Source organism: Xenopus laevis, chromosome 2S (genome assembly GCF_017654675.1).
Source record: "Xenopus laevis strain J_2021 chromosome 2S, Xenopus_laevis_v10.1, whole genome shotgun sequence".
Classification (NCBI taxonomy): Eukaryota; Metazoa; Chordata; class Amphibia; order Anura; family Pipidae; genus Xenopus; species Xenopus laevis.
Genome location: NC_054374.1, coordinates 74,931,799 through 74,944,252, shown reverse-complemented (window position 1 = coordinate 74,944,252; position 12,454 = coordinate 74,931,799). Strand labels below are relative to the sequence as shown.

Sequence of the window (12,454 nt, the reverse complement as noted above, 5' to 3'; positions counted from 1 at the left end):
TAGGTTAAATTGTAAAATAAAATCTAAAAAGTATGTAAATGCATGTGTGTACACTTGTAAGAACATTGAAAGTTGTGTGTATATGTGCATGTATTGGCAAATGCAAGTGTGCAAAAAAGGCTTTGGAGCAGGAGGGATGCTGCCAGAAATGTCACCATCTTATTTCGTAGAGTCCTCACAGCAGGAGGTCAGTGAGCAGCAGTTGGGAGGACTGGTGGCAAAAGCCACCAGTGCAGAGGAAAACACTAACTGCAAAGAACATATTATAAACATCCTTGGAACATAGAGCCTTTGCTTGAGAGCATTTATTCTATACGTTTGTCAGGGAAAGCATTAATATATCCCCTATAAATACTTTTTCAATCTATTGCAAGCAGGTCAGTTAATTGTGCGGACTGGTGCTGCACTGTAAGCTGCTTTGTAAAGACCAAAGCAGCCACTATAATGACACAAGAGACGTGTTCCTTCTGTTGCACACTCTACAATGTGTTCTTTCCAAAAATGTATGTCTTCTTGGGGTAAACCAACAGTTATTAACAATTTACAAATTAGTATCCTGTTATCTCGAGTGGTGCTTTGGAAAATTCGTAGTTATTTCTGTTTTTAACCAATTTTGAACTATACATGTTTGTTAATAGTGCAGAGAGAGACATGACGCTTTTCAAATGTGTTTTTTTACATAAAATATGTTTCTGATATATGTCTCTTATTATGAAAAATATTTAGAGACCTATCTTGTTACAGAAGTGGAATTACACCAAAATCATTTTCTGAATGCTTCGGTTGTCTTGAGTGTTATTTTTTTTTCTAGGTGTTTCACACAAAATCAATATAAAGTGAGAGTGCACAAAACATTCTAAGCCCGTCTGGCAAAAAACCCACAAATAAAGTGCAAAAGTGACAGTAATAAGGTAAATAGTTACTCGTCAAAGAGGGGAAAAAATGTCTGGCTCTGGTGCAAAGTGTGTTAACTCCTGGTCAAACTCACCTCTGCAACGGTCAGAACACAATACAGTGAAGGGTGCTCTGGATCTATTCCCTCCAGTTTCATTCCACACCTAAAGTTATTTCTGGATTGTGGGAAAGATTGATGCTGGACAACAAAAGAGATGTATAAGAATGGTTTGCAAGAGAGCGAGAAATTACATTTGAGGAAAAAGTATGATTTGGGACATAGGGGATTATTTCTTTGACCCCAGCAGGGGTTCATTGATCCCTGCCTGGTGGAACTAATGTTTGTCTGGGATCAGGTAAGAATTACAGAGTTCCAGGACATGGAACTCTTTTTATAAAAAGTAGGAAATACTAAGCCATACTGTCATTTTTATTCATACTGCTGACTATTACAAAATGAAATTTAACTTTATATCTGAGAGAAAGAAAAGGCAGTTTTTATTTCTCTTGTTAAAAGGAATGTGGCAAGTGCTGACAAATAGAAGGATTAAATAGAGTATAGCTGTACATACGGTATGTTGGTGCTCTAGAACTCTTGATCAAATATACCTCTTTAAAAAATTTAAGTGGAACTGCTGGCATCTTTTCCTCTTCTAAGTAAGAGACCCAGTTCCATAACTTTTTCTTAGTTGGTGGAGCTGGTGAAGATAAATTAGGAACAAAAAGTAGACGGAACACATGAAAGAAATAAACAAAGATTAATGTTGAGGTTAAAATATGAGACTGCTCAGAATCGTGACTTTAAGGATAAAAAAAAAAGCAAGTCACGGTAAAGTACAGAAACTGAATCAAAATGTTAATATTTGTTAGCTCCATAAATACTTAGCAAGGGCTACCTATTTTTAGTCAAGTTTTGTAGCAAAACAGAAAGGGCTTTCCTTGCCTGTTTACTTTCCTTTTCCTAATACAGGTATGGGACCTGTTGTTTTCCAGATAACCTATACGTACTTTGGATCTCCATACCTTAAGTCTACTAGAAATTCATGTAAACATGAAATAAAACCAATAGGCTGAATTTGCTTCCAATAATGATTCATTATATCTTAGTTTGGACCAAGTTCAATGTACTGCATTATTTGGATAAAATGGAGTCTATGGGAGACAGCCTTTCCATAATTCAAAGCTTTCTGGATAACGGATTTCCAGATAACGGATCCCATACCTGTATTACAAATTTGCCCTTCCCAATAGAAATCACCTCTTGGCAACCATGCATGGAAGCATGAAGAGAAAGCAACGGCATAAAAACAGGTTGGCAAATAGGCCCTAAAAATGTCTAATAATCCACCACATGTAAATAATGTCCCTCTGTCCTTGCTGGCCTGAGGTGTACAGTCAAGCTATTCTGTGAAGACATGAATTGTAACGTAGTGACAAAGTATTTATGTACACTTTACCTGTCTTTGTTTGCTTTGAGGTTTTTCGACTCTTTAAATTGGCCTTCATTTTATCCTATGGAACAAAGTATGAAATTGAACTGATGGAGAAATATCATGCACACCTATATGGTGCAACATTTACAATACAGAAACCAGATGTATACTTTCATAGTGGCAATGCAGATATAATATTTTTTGTAGGAGACAAAAATTAACATGTCCTAAATTCCTTCTTTAAAAATAAAAAAACCAAAAACTTACCAGTACAGGTATTTATAACTTTATTTGTAAAGCGCTGTTAAGGAGCCGCAGCACTATACAGTGCATAAAAGTACAATATATATATATATATATATATATATATATATATATATATATATATATATATATATATATATATATATATATATTTATATATATATATATATAGTCATATTGTTAAACCGGCACTCACCATCGATTAATCAGTTCCCGGCTGCTTCTTTAAAGGAAAGTATATAGAGTATTTAAGAGCACTCACGGGTATTATGAAAAAAGGCTTTTATTGGAGTATTACAATCTACCCCAGATCAACGCGTTTCGGTTCTCCTGACGAAACTGAAACGCGTTGATGTGGGGTAGATTGTAATACTCCAATAAAAGCCTTTTTTCACAATACCCGTGAGTGCTCTTAAATACTCTCTCTATATATGTATATATATATATATATATATATATATATATATATATATATATATATATCTATATCTATATAGATAGAGAAAGCTTTGGTGTGTCCGCACAAGGTCTTGATAAAGGTCCTAGAAGGGGACCGAAACGTCGGCCTGTTTTTTAATTAACTTAAATAAAATTATGTTTTTTTAAATAACCTACTGAATGGTTCCCAGTGTGCGCTCACTACTTGCGGACTGATATATATATATATATATATATATATATATATATACACATATATATATATATATATATATATATATATTTAAAAGTATACACAGGGAAGACAAATCACAAATATATACAGATTCATATCAGGACAAGGAGCTTAAGTGGTATGTGGTAAGAGACAAGGTGGGAAGGAGGTCCCTGCCCCATAGAGCTCACAGTCTAAGTGAATGGGAGGCTAACATACAGGCACAAATTGGGAGATGAAAAAAAATGCACAAGATAAGGCATGGTCAGTAGGCACAGAACTATGCTAATGTTCTAGTGCTTCAAAAGGTAGACTCTTAGTTTTTTCTTTGAGATTGAGAGAGGGTTCCTTACGGATGAATTCAGGGATGGAATTCCAGAGGTAAGGAGCAGCAAGCTAGAAGGGTTTGAGACGAGAGGTGGCAGTGGATGTCGATGGTGTGAAGAAAAGGTGGCTCTGAGAAGAGCGGAGACGACGACTAGGAACATATAGCGAAATGTAGTGAGGAGCAGAGGAGTGAAGGGCTTTGAAGGTTAGTAGAAGGGTTTTATATGCTATCCTTTGCTTAACAGGCAGCTAACTTAACTAAGGATTTTAGTTGGGGTTCCCTTTTGAAAGAGCAAAAGGATCCTGGTAGCCGAGTTTAAGATTGATTGGAGGGGAGAGAGATGGGAGTCAGGAAGACTGGTTAGGAGGAGATTGCAATAGTCTAATAAAAGGGATAAGATAAGGGCATGGATTAGTGTTTTGGCTGTGGTTTGTGAAAGAAATGGGTGTATCTTTGCTATATTATGGAGGAAAAAAAACTACAGGTTTTGGCAGTATTATTAATATGATTAGAGAAGGAGAGGGACTGGTCAAAGATGACCCCCAAGCAGCTTGCTGAGTTAACCGGGTTAATGGTCATGTCATCAATAGTAATGGTGAAAGGAAGAGAATGGCTCAGCTTGGGTGGAAAGACCATGAGCTCAGGCTTGGCCAAGTTGAGCTTGAGGTGGCGTTGGTTTATCCAGGAAGAGATAGCTACTAAGCAGTCTGCTATTTGGGTTTGAACTTTAGCGTTTAGTGAGGGAGTGTCTAAATATGTCTGAATGTCATCAGCATACAGCTGATATTTAAGGCCAAATGAAGATATAAGGTATCCTAAAGAGAGAGTGTACAAGGAGTACAACAGAGGACCAAGTACAGAACCCTGAGGCACCACCACATTAAGATGAACCGGAGGAGAGGATTTCTTTGTAAAAGTAACAGAGAAGGAGCGGTCAGAATGGTAGGAATAGAACCAGGCTGCAGCTTGATCACGGATGCCAATTGAATGGAGAACTTGCATTAGAACAGAATGGTTAACCGTATCAAAAGCAGAAGATAAGTCCAGGACAATGAGAGTGGAGTAATGCCCTTTGGCCTTAGCAGTCTGGAGATCATTTGCAACTCTAAATAGTCTCAGTGGAGTGTACAGGTGGAAAGCCAGACTGCATAGGGTCAAGCAGTACATGCAATTTATAGACAATAGTTGTGTTCTTTATGCATTGCATTTATACAAATAGAAGCAATAAATGAAAGCTACTGAAGACACAAACAAAGGATGCCTTAGCCAAGTCAAGCAATAATTAAACTCTCAAAGATATTTAAAAAGGCAAAAAAAAGAAGTTTGTTGTACAGTGAAGCAATATATGTTGACGCTCTTTAAATATGTGGTGCAAAAGTCTTAGCAAAAGCAAAGTACACATTAATGGGTTATTAAGTGGCACTACAGGAAATTATATGGAGCTTAAAGGGGTGGTTCACCTTTAAATTAACGTTAGTATGATGTAGCTTATTTTGTATTATTTGTGGTTTGAGTTATTTCATGTTTTATTCAGCAGCTCTCCTGTTTGTAGTTTCAGCCATCTGGTTGCTAGGGCTCCAATTACCCTAGCAACCATGCATCGATTTGAATACGAGACTGGAATATGAGTAGGAGAGGGTCTGAATAGAAAGATGCGTAATAAAAAGTAGCAATAACAATACATTTGTAGCCTTACAGAGCATGTGTTTTTAGATGGAGTCAGTGACCCCCATTTGAAAACCGGAAAGAAGACAATTAAAAAAAAACATAAAAAATAAATAATGAAGCTGAAAAGCTGCTTACAGTTAGCCATTTATAACATACTAAAAGTTATCTTAAAGGTGAACCACCCCTTTAAAAGGACTGTAGAATTATGTTCAGCTAGAATAAAACACACACAGATTTGACATTTCACAGCTTTGATTTAGGTGTGGTTCATAAATGAAATAGAACCTTTAAACCTTTCGAAAAATATTTAGGCCACTCATTGATAGCTGCCATCCAGGTCCGGACTGAGAATTAAAATAGGCCCTGGCATTTCAGGTACACAGAGGCCCAATCAACCCGCATAGAGGCCCAAACAGCCCCCCAACAGCCCACTAAAAACTGACTTTCTATGGCACCTTATAGCAGCCCCTCTGGCATTTGCCAGAACCCACAGATTGCCAGTCCGGGCCTGCTGCCACCCATACAGTATAAGCAGGATTCCCACAATCTATTAACACACACACACACCTCCAGCACAAAAAAAAAGGGCTAAACTCAACAGCATTGTGGCGGTTAAGCCGACAAATACTGAAGTACATACACTAAGTAGAGACAGACTGCATAACAAACCATACCAAACAGGTTACTTACATAACATGTTTGAGCCATGTGGGACTTTTCTCAGACCACAGGAACATAAGATAACTTTACCCTCCTCTATTATATACATTTTGTCACATATAAACTAGTCATGGAATTCACTGTCACTAGTTCTAAACTGAACTGAATACTTATGTGATATTCTGGAGCTGCACAGTTCAGCCACCAGCAGCTTGAACTTGAAACAAGTGAGGCATACCTCCCAACATTTTGGAAATAAAAAGAGGCACAAAAAAATCTTTTGGGGCCATGCCCATTTTTGTGGCCACACCCCCAAATTGCCATGTTCATTTTACAAAATTGGCAGGTTATGAAAGTTTTAACATATTTCTGTGGTTGTTTTCAGTTATTACAGTTTTTTACATTTTGCTAATGAAGGTGAATTGCCCTTTAAGCTGTGAGTCTAACTTCTCCCAAGGGACCTGTTATCTTATATTGTAACAATTAATTATTTGGTTATCTCGAAATTGTTACAAAAATATCTTATCTGAACCTTGAGGCTGTTCTGTGCTCTCTGCCAAAAGCCAATAAAGTTAGAAACATTGTTTCTTTTTCTGTTCAGTGCAGAGAAAAAGGGGACTTTCCAGTACAAACGAGGGACTGCGGGTTGAGCTGTCAAAAGAGGGATTGTCCCTCTAAAAACGGGACAGTTGGGAGGTATGAGTGAGGTTCCTTTCAGCCAGAATTGTTCATCTGCGGTCATTGTTCCCCATTTAAAAAGAAAATAGACTATTGTAGATGTTTGGGAAAAAAACATCAGTGATATTGGTCGCTCACTTCCAACCTCAGGGCCAAGTTCCTCTTCTTCAAAAACTCCACTGACCCAGACTTTATGCTAAGCGCTGCAACACCCTTGACCATCCTGGGCATGCACTTGTGCAGTGCAGAACATTTTCCCATATTTGATTCAATGCAGAGAATGCTACTATTCCTTTTCTTATGTACATTATGCAGAGTGCTGTGTCATATTTTTTCAACCTTCCAGCCATGCACTGAGCTCATTCTAGAAGAGTGCATGTGCAATACAGGAGAAAATGTTCTGTGCTACTTGTAAACCAAGGGAGGGCAGGGGAAACCAGAAAAATATAGCAGCACAGCTCTCAGCATAAACTACCCTGGGACAGAAGAAAAATATATAAAATCCAGCAAATTGTAAGCTTACTTCAACAAAAATAAATGTTTATGGTTAAGAGGTTGACTACAATGCCCGGCAGTCTGATTTGCTAAAGAAGTTTGGAAACTTAACTGAAAACTGGAAGACTGAGAATTATTAAATGATGTTAAATATTACATGACACGTTACAAAGTTAAGAAAATGGATACACTGGCTACTAGATATAATGATTCTCCTACATGCCAATGGTTCATCTCTTCTTCATCCAGTCCATCCTCTTCATCTCCTGAGTCCATAAGAAGTTTTCTTTTTCTGCGCAGTCTCTGGGGACGCTCATTTTCAGTGCATGTAGAAGAGCCAGAGGCTATAGTTTGTTGAACTGGTGCAGTTGGCTGTTCCTCTGTTGGCTGTACAGCAGGTGAACTACAAGTGTAAAATGGTATACAAATTGAGTTTTCATGTGCTCATTTAAGCTCCACATATTACTTCTCTTGCAAAAACAGTGGCCCTACTCTATGTGAATAAAGTTATGTCCCTCTTTTTATTTAAATAAAAAAAAAAAATCTTCATGTGAAAATAGTAAATTACTGTCAAACTCACCTTTCTTCAGCTGGCTTTTTCTCCATCTCTGGATCTTTGCCTTCAATTTTAATCACTAAAGGGAAAAAATAGTAAATACAATATAACCTTGCACAGTAGTATGCTCAACATATTTATCCATACACCATATTGTTAGAAAGATACATTCTAAATGACGCACCATAAAGGGATGGTACAGCTTGAAGTTGACCTTTAGTACGTTACAGAAAAACAAATGCTGTGTAAAGTTAAAAATTTATTGTTATTGCTAATTTTTGTTACTCGCCAATTCTCATCTATTCAGGACCATTCCTATTCATATTCTAGGCTCTTATTAAAATCTGTGCATGGTTGCTAGGGCAATTTGAACCCTAGCAACCAGATTGCTGAAACTTAAAACTGGAGTGAGCTGCTGAATAAAAAGGTAAATAAAGCTCAAAAACTACAAAAAATAAAACATTAAAATCAACTGCAAATTGTCTCAAAATATCACTACCTACAGCATACTAAAAGTTAACTCAAAGGGGAAGAAACCCTTTATGAAACTTTGAAACAACCTTTATTGCATATGTATGTAAAAACGGTGTTCAAATAAATAAAAAAAAGTCACATTGTTATGGTTATGCACCACAAGTATTTTAATGTGTTGGGCGTATTTCTACAGGCAATTATATTGAAACACTTTCAATTCACTTTCTATTCAGATAAGATACTTTTATCCTTTCTTATCAAAAGCTGTACTAAATAGCTACTGAATAGTAAGGGTGAATAGCACGGTGCTTATACTTATTTACAAAAGCCAAAAAAGTCTGCCCTACTGAGGTATAATAGAAGGTGATTTAGCTTGTGGTCTTTAAAGCCATATAAATATACCAGAATAATAGGAAATAGGTGTTGTGTATAAGCACTACTAAGTGATCAATTATTAGAAACTGCTTTGAGGTAGCATCACACAGCCAATGTGAGCAAGCGATTGGATTAGACCACACAGGAATAATAAAATATGTGCTGCTGAACAGAGATTAAGATCTAGATTGGAGCAATGTGGGTGATCAAATGGGGGGGGGGGGGGAGGAAGAGATTCCTGAGAGTAAAGTAAAGGTAAAAAAAAGGCATTATTGGAAAAACTATCCACAGATCTGTTACTCATTTATGCGCTGTAAATTCTGTTGGGCTATACAATTTACCAAATGGTAATTATTTAGTAGCAATTGAGTAGCTACTTAGAACAGCTGTTAATAAGAAAGAATACAAGTATCTGATCAGTTTAGATAAGGAACCTAATTTTTCAATATAATTGCCTACAGAAATAAATCCATTTCTATAAAAAAAAACTTGTGATATATGACTAAGCCATGATTTTTAATTATTTTATTTGAACACAGTTGGTACAAATATGTATTAAAGATTATGTTTTAAAATATCTAAAGGGAAAATAGGTACAAAATAATGTATAATCTTGCATGTTTTCTGTGTCAACATCCCACCTATATAATTACCTTGGCTAGGGATTGATAAACTGGAGCTGTGAGTATCTGTCCCAGGAGTTTGACCGCTTTGGGGTAATATGGCTGTCACAACAGAGTCAGAATCTGTGATGATTTCTAAGGTTCCAAACTCACTGAGACGGAACTGAGAAAAAAATGTGTTTCAGAGAATAGGAGTTAGAGATAAAGAAAATAAAAATGAAAGATTACACAGAATAAAAAGGCAATGCAAAAGCAGGTCCTGACCTTAATGTGACTTCCAGGAAGGGTTGCAATGCCGTCTCTCCAATCCAAAGCATTCATCAGGTCAAAGTCAGAAACAGGTCCCTGAGACATTTCCCTATCACACCTGGAGGTGGAAAAAATACATTACAGTCAAAGGGTGTTTAATGCATTTTTTGTACTTTCAAACACAATTACGTATGACTCTGTATGATTACAGAGAAAAAGTAAATATGTTGTACATATATTTAAAGGGGTGGTTCACCTTCAGGTTAACTTTTAGTATTTACAGAATGGCCAATTCTAAACAACTTTTCAATTGGTCTTCATTATTTATTTGTTATGGTTTATGAATTATTTGCCTTCTTCTCCTGACTATTTCTAGGTTTCAAAAGGGGGTCACTGACCCCCTCTAAAAACAAATCCTTTTATTGTTATTGCTACTTTTTATTACTCATCTTTCTGTTCCAACCAACCCCTATTAAAATTGCATATTCTCATTCAAATCAATCCATGGTTGCTAGGGTAATTTGAACCCTAGCAACCAGATTGCTGGCACTGCAAACTGGAGAGCTGCTGAATATAAATGAAATAACTCAAAAACTACAAATAATAAAAAATGCAAACTAATTGCAAATTGTCTCCGATTATCACTCTCTCTTATCATTAGAGATGCACCGAATCCACTATTTTGGATTCGGCCAAACCCCCGAATCCTTTGCGAAAGATTTGGCCGAATACCGAACCGAACCCTAATTTGCATATGCTAATTAGGGGTGGGAAGGGGGAAAAGATTTTAACTTCCTTTTTTTCTGACAAAAAGTCACGCGATTTCCCTCCCCACCCCTAATTTGCATATGCAAATTAAGATTAGGATTCGGCCGAATCCCGAACCGAATCCTGGATTCGGTGCATCCCTATTTTTAATATTATATTATATGGGAGATGGTCAAAGTTTTTGGAATAAGGGATCCCATACCTATACTGACCATCTACAAATATATTGGTTGTTTTTGTATGTAAATCTGTATATATAGACCAATTAGCACTTTATAAATACATTCTAATAATAATAATCATCACCCACAACTCAATGTTACACCTTATATACAACATTTTAGTAACATACTGTGACCATTGAAAAACTTCAGCATATGACTGAAAGAAGCCAAAATCTTTATCTATCTATCTATCTATTTAGTTCAGCACAGTAATTACTGATACAGAATGCGCAGGATTGTGAGTTACAATATATTACATGTTACAATATATTACGTATTGTGACTTTAAGGGTCAGGCCACACAAGCAGATTCGGGTAGATTAGTCGCCCCAGCGACAAATCTCTTTCTTTGGGGCGACAATTTCCCCTAACTGCCACCCCCCTGCCATCCGCCGGTTAAAATGAAAATCGCCTGGGGGTTTCCTCAAGAAGAAACTTCAGGGGACTTCGGAAAATCATGCGATTTTCATTTTAACTGGTGGAGGGAAGGTAATTCGGCGAGACGGTCGCCCCGTAGAAGAGGAGATTTGTCGTTGGGGAGACAAATCTCCCCGAATCTGCTTGTGTGGCCTGACCCTTATGGTTTAGACCCATTTCCTAAATTCGTGTAACGGACAGCAGGACAGAGGATGTGCAGTAAAACAGCAAAAAAAAGAAGATACTGGGGGAATGTTCAGATGCACTACCCGTTGTTATCTTTAAAACCAGGGGTGTCCAAACTGCGGCCCGAGGGCCAGATATATAATATAATAATAAGTCTATTTAATATCAAGGTGTCCCATATTCCAGTGTATAGCTCCATCTGGTTATCCAACTGGCATTGTAGTTCTTTTCTGTGTATTTTCTTTAATATTACAAATCAAAAGTGTTTCTTGTGTGGCCCCAGACAAATTTTTCTTTTTCCAATGTGGCCCTGTGAGCCAAAAGTTTGGACACCCCTGTTTTAAACAAAGCATTCTGCATTATTTTATTTTCTTGACAGGCTTTGAGAATATGCTAAAATAATAAAAATGCATAACTTCACAAGATGCAATATATTTGTTTTGATTTGTTCATCATGAATTGAATAGTTAAACAGCTTAAGAGCCCTAGAGGCGTGCAGGGGCATACCTTTTAATTCCTCAGCCATGACATAAGTAAATCAGAGATAAACTCCCATTTTATCACTTTATGGCTTTCTGCAGGAATAACGTGTTTAAGCCCAGTTAATTATACCGTAAAACTCAAAGTAAAGATCTGGAGAAGTTTGCACGGAAGCGTTTCTCTGAAAGCAAATTGGAATTATGTCGTGTAAAATGAGATTTGTACATGCCAGTGTTGCAAGGAACAATCATTGTTATTTAAATGATAAAACTTAGTTATAAGGGCATCTCAGGGACTCTTTTGGTAATGCTGCTGCAGTTCATTTTGGAACACTACTTGTCAGCCATAGGATAAATATGAAAGTTCTGAGACAGGTTATAATGGGGGGGGGGGTATGGCAGAGTGCAGCAGGTTTGGAGTGCTGGGGTGCAGCTTGCCTGCCGGATACTGATCCGTCACTGTAATGCTATCTCTACTATGCATCACACACACTTTCCCACAATATCATGACTATCTGTTCCTCTGACTGCAGCTACTCCCTCTATTCCCCGTTTGCAAAGTAACAGTTCCCCGCACACAGCAAAACTCCCCTCTCAGTCTGTAGACCATCACTTCTCACCACTCTTCTCTCTCCCGGAGCCACCTCTTCCACCATAAGATGGCGTCAGGAGGCGGAGCCAAAGTTCACACCGCCTCTCTTAGTTGCTACGGTAACTGCACATTCCCCCTCCCCCTGCCAATCGGCTGGGCAATTTAGGGGGGTTCAAGAGAGTGTGATAATAGGGAGTTTATTTTTAATTAAAAACGGCAGTCATTCTTTATAAACCTCTATTCTTGGCAACTTCAAAGTTCTAAGCATTATTCATTTCAAGCGAGTAAAGATAAATGTAATAACATTTGTGAAGGAGACGGGCGTTAGTTGAAGAGAAAGCCTGCTACATGGGGGGCGCTCCGCCAATGAGGCAACTCGTCTCAAGCGGTAGCGACCCCTTAATAACTTTAAAAGTCGAATTTCCGTTTTTCAAGCCGG

General features: G+C 37.5%; 1 protein-coding gene across 3 annotated transcripts in view; it reads right to left on the bottom strand.

Annotated features, from left to right (window-relative positions):
* The window catches only part of l3mbtl3.S (L3MBTL3, histone methyl-lysine binding protein S homeolog), a 35,562-nt gene extending 23,382 nt beyond the window's left edge, over window positions 1–12,180 (bottom strand). Inside the window, exons 1-8 of one of the 3 annotated variants that reach the window (XM_018248462.2) lie at window positions 12,044–12,180; window positions 9,365–9,467; window positions 9,131–9,263; window positions 7,653–7,707; window positions 7,292–7,475; window positions 2,352–2,406; window positions 1,504–1,592; window positions 989–1,093 (exon numbers count right to left, since the gene is read on the bottom strand). In XM_018248462.2, coding sequence (XP_018103951.1) covers window positions 989–1,093; window positions 1,504–1,592; window positions 2,352–2,406; window positions 7,292–7,475; window positions 7,653–7,707; window positions 9,131–9,263; window positions 9,365–9,454 — 711 coding nt within the window. In that variant the 5' untranslated portion in view covers window positions 9,455–9,467; window positions 12,044–12,180. 3 annotated transcript variants of the gene reach the window in all.
* Window positions 12,181–12,454: the final 274 nt, after the last annotated feature.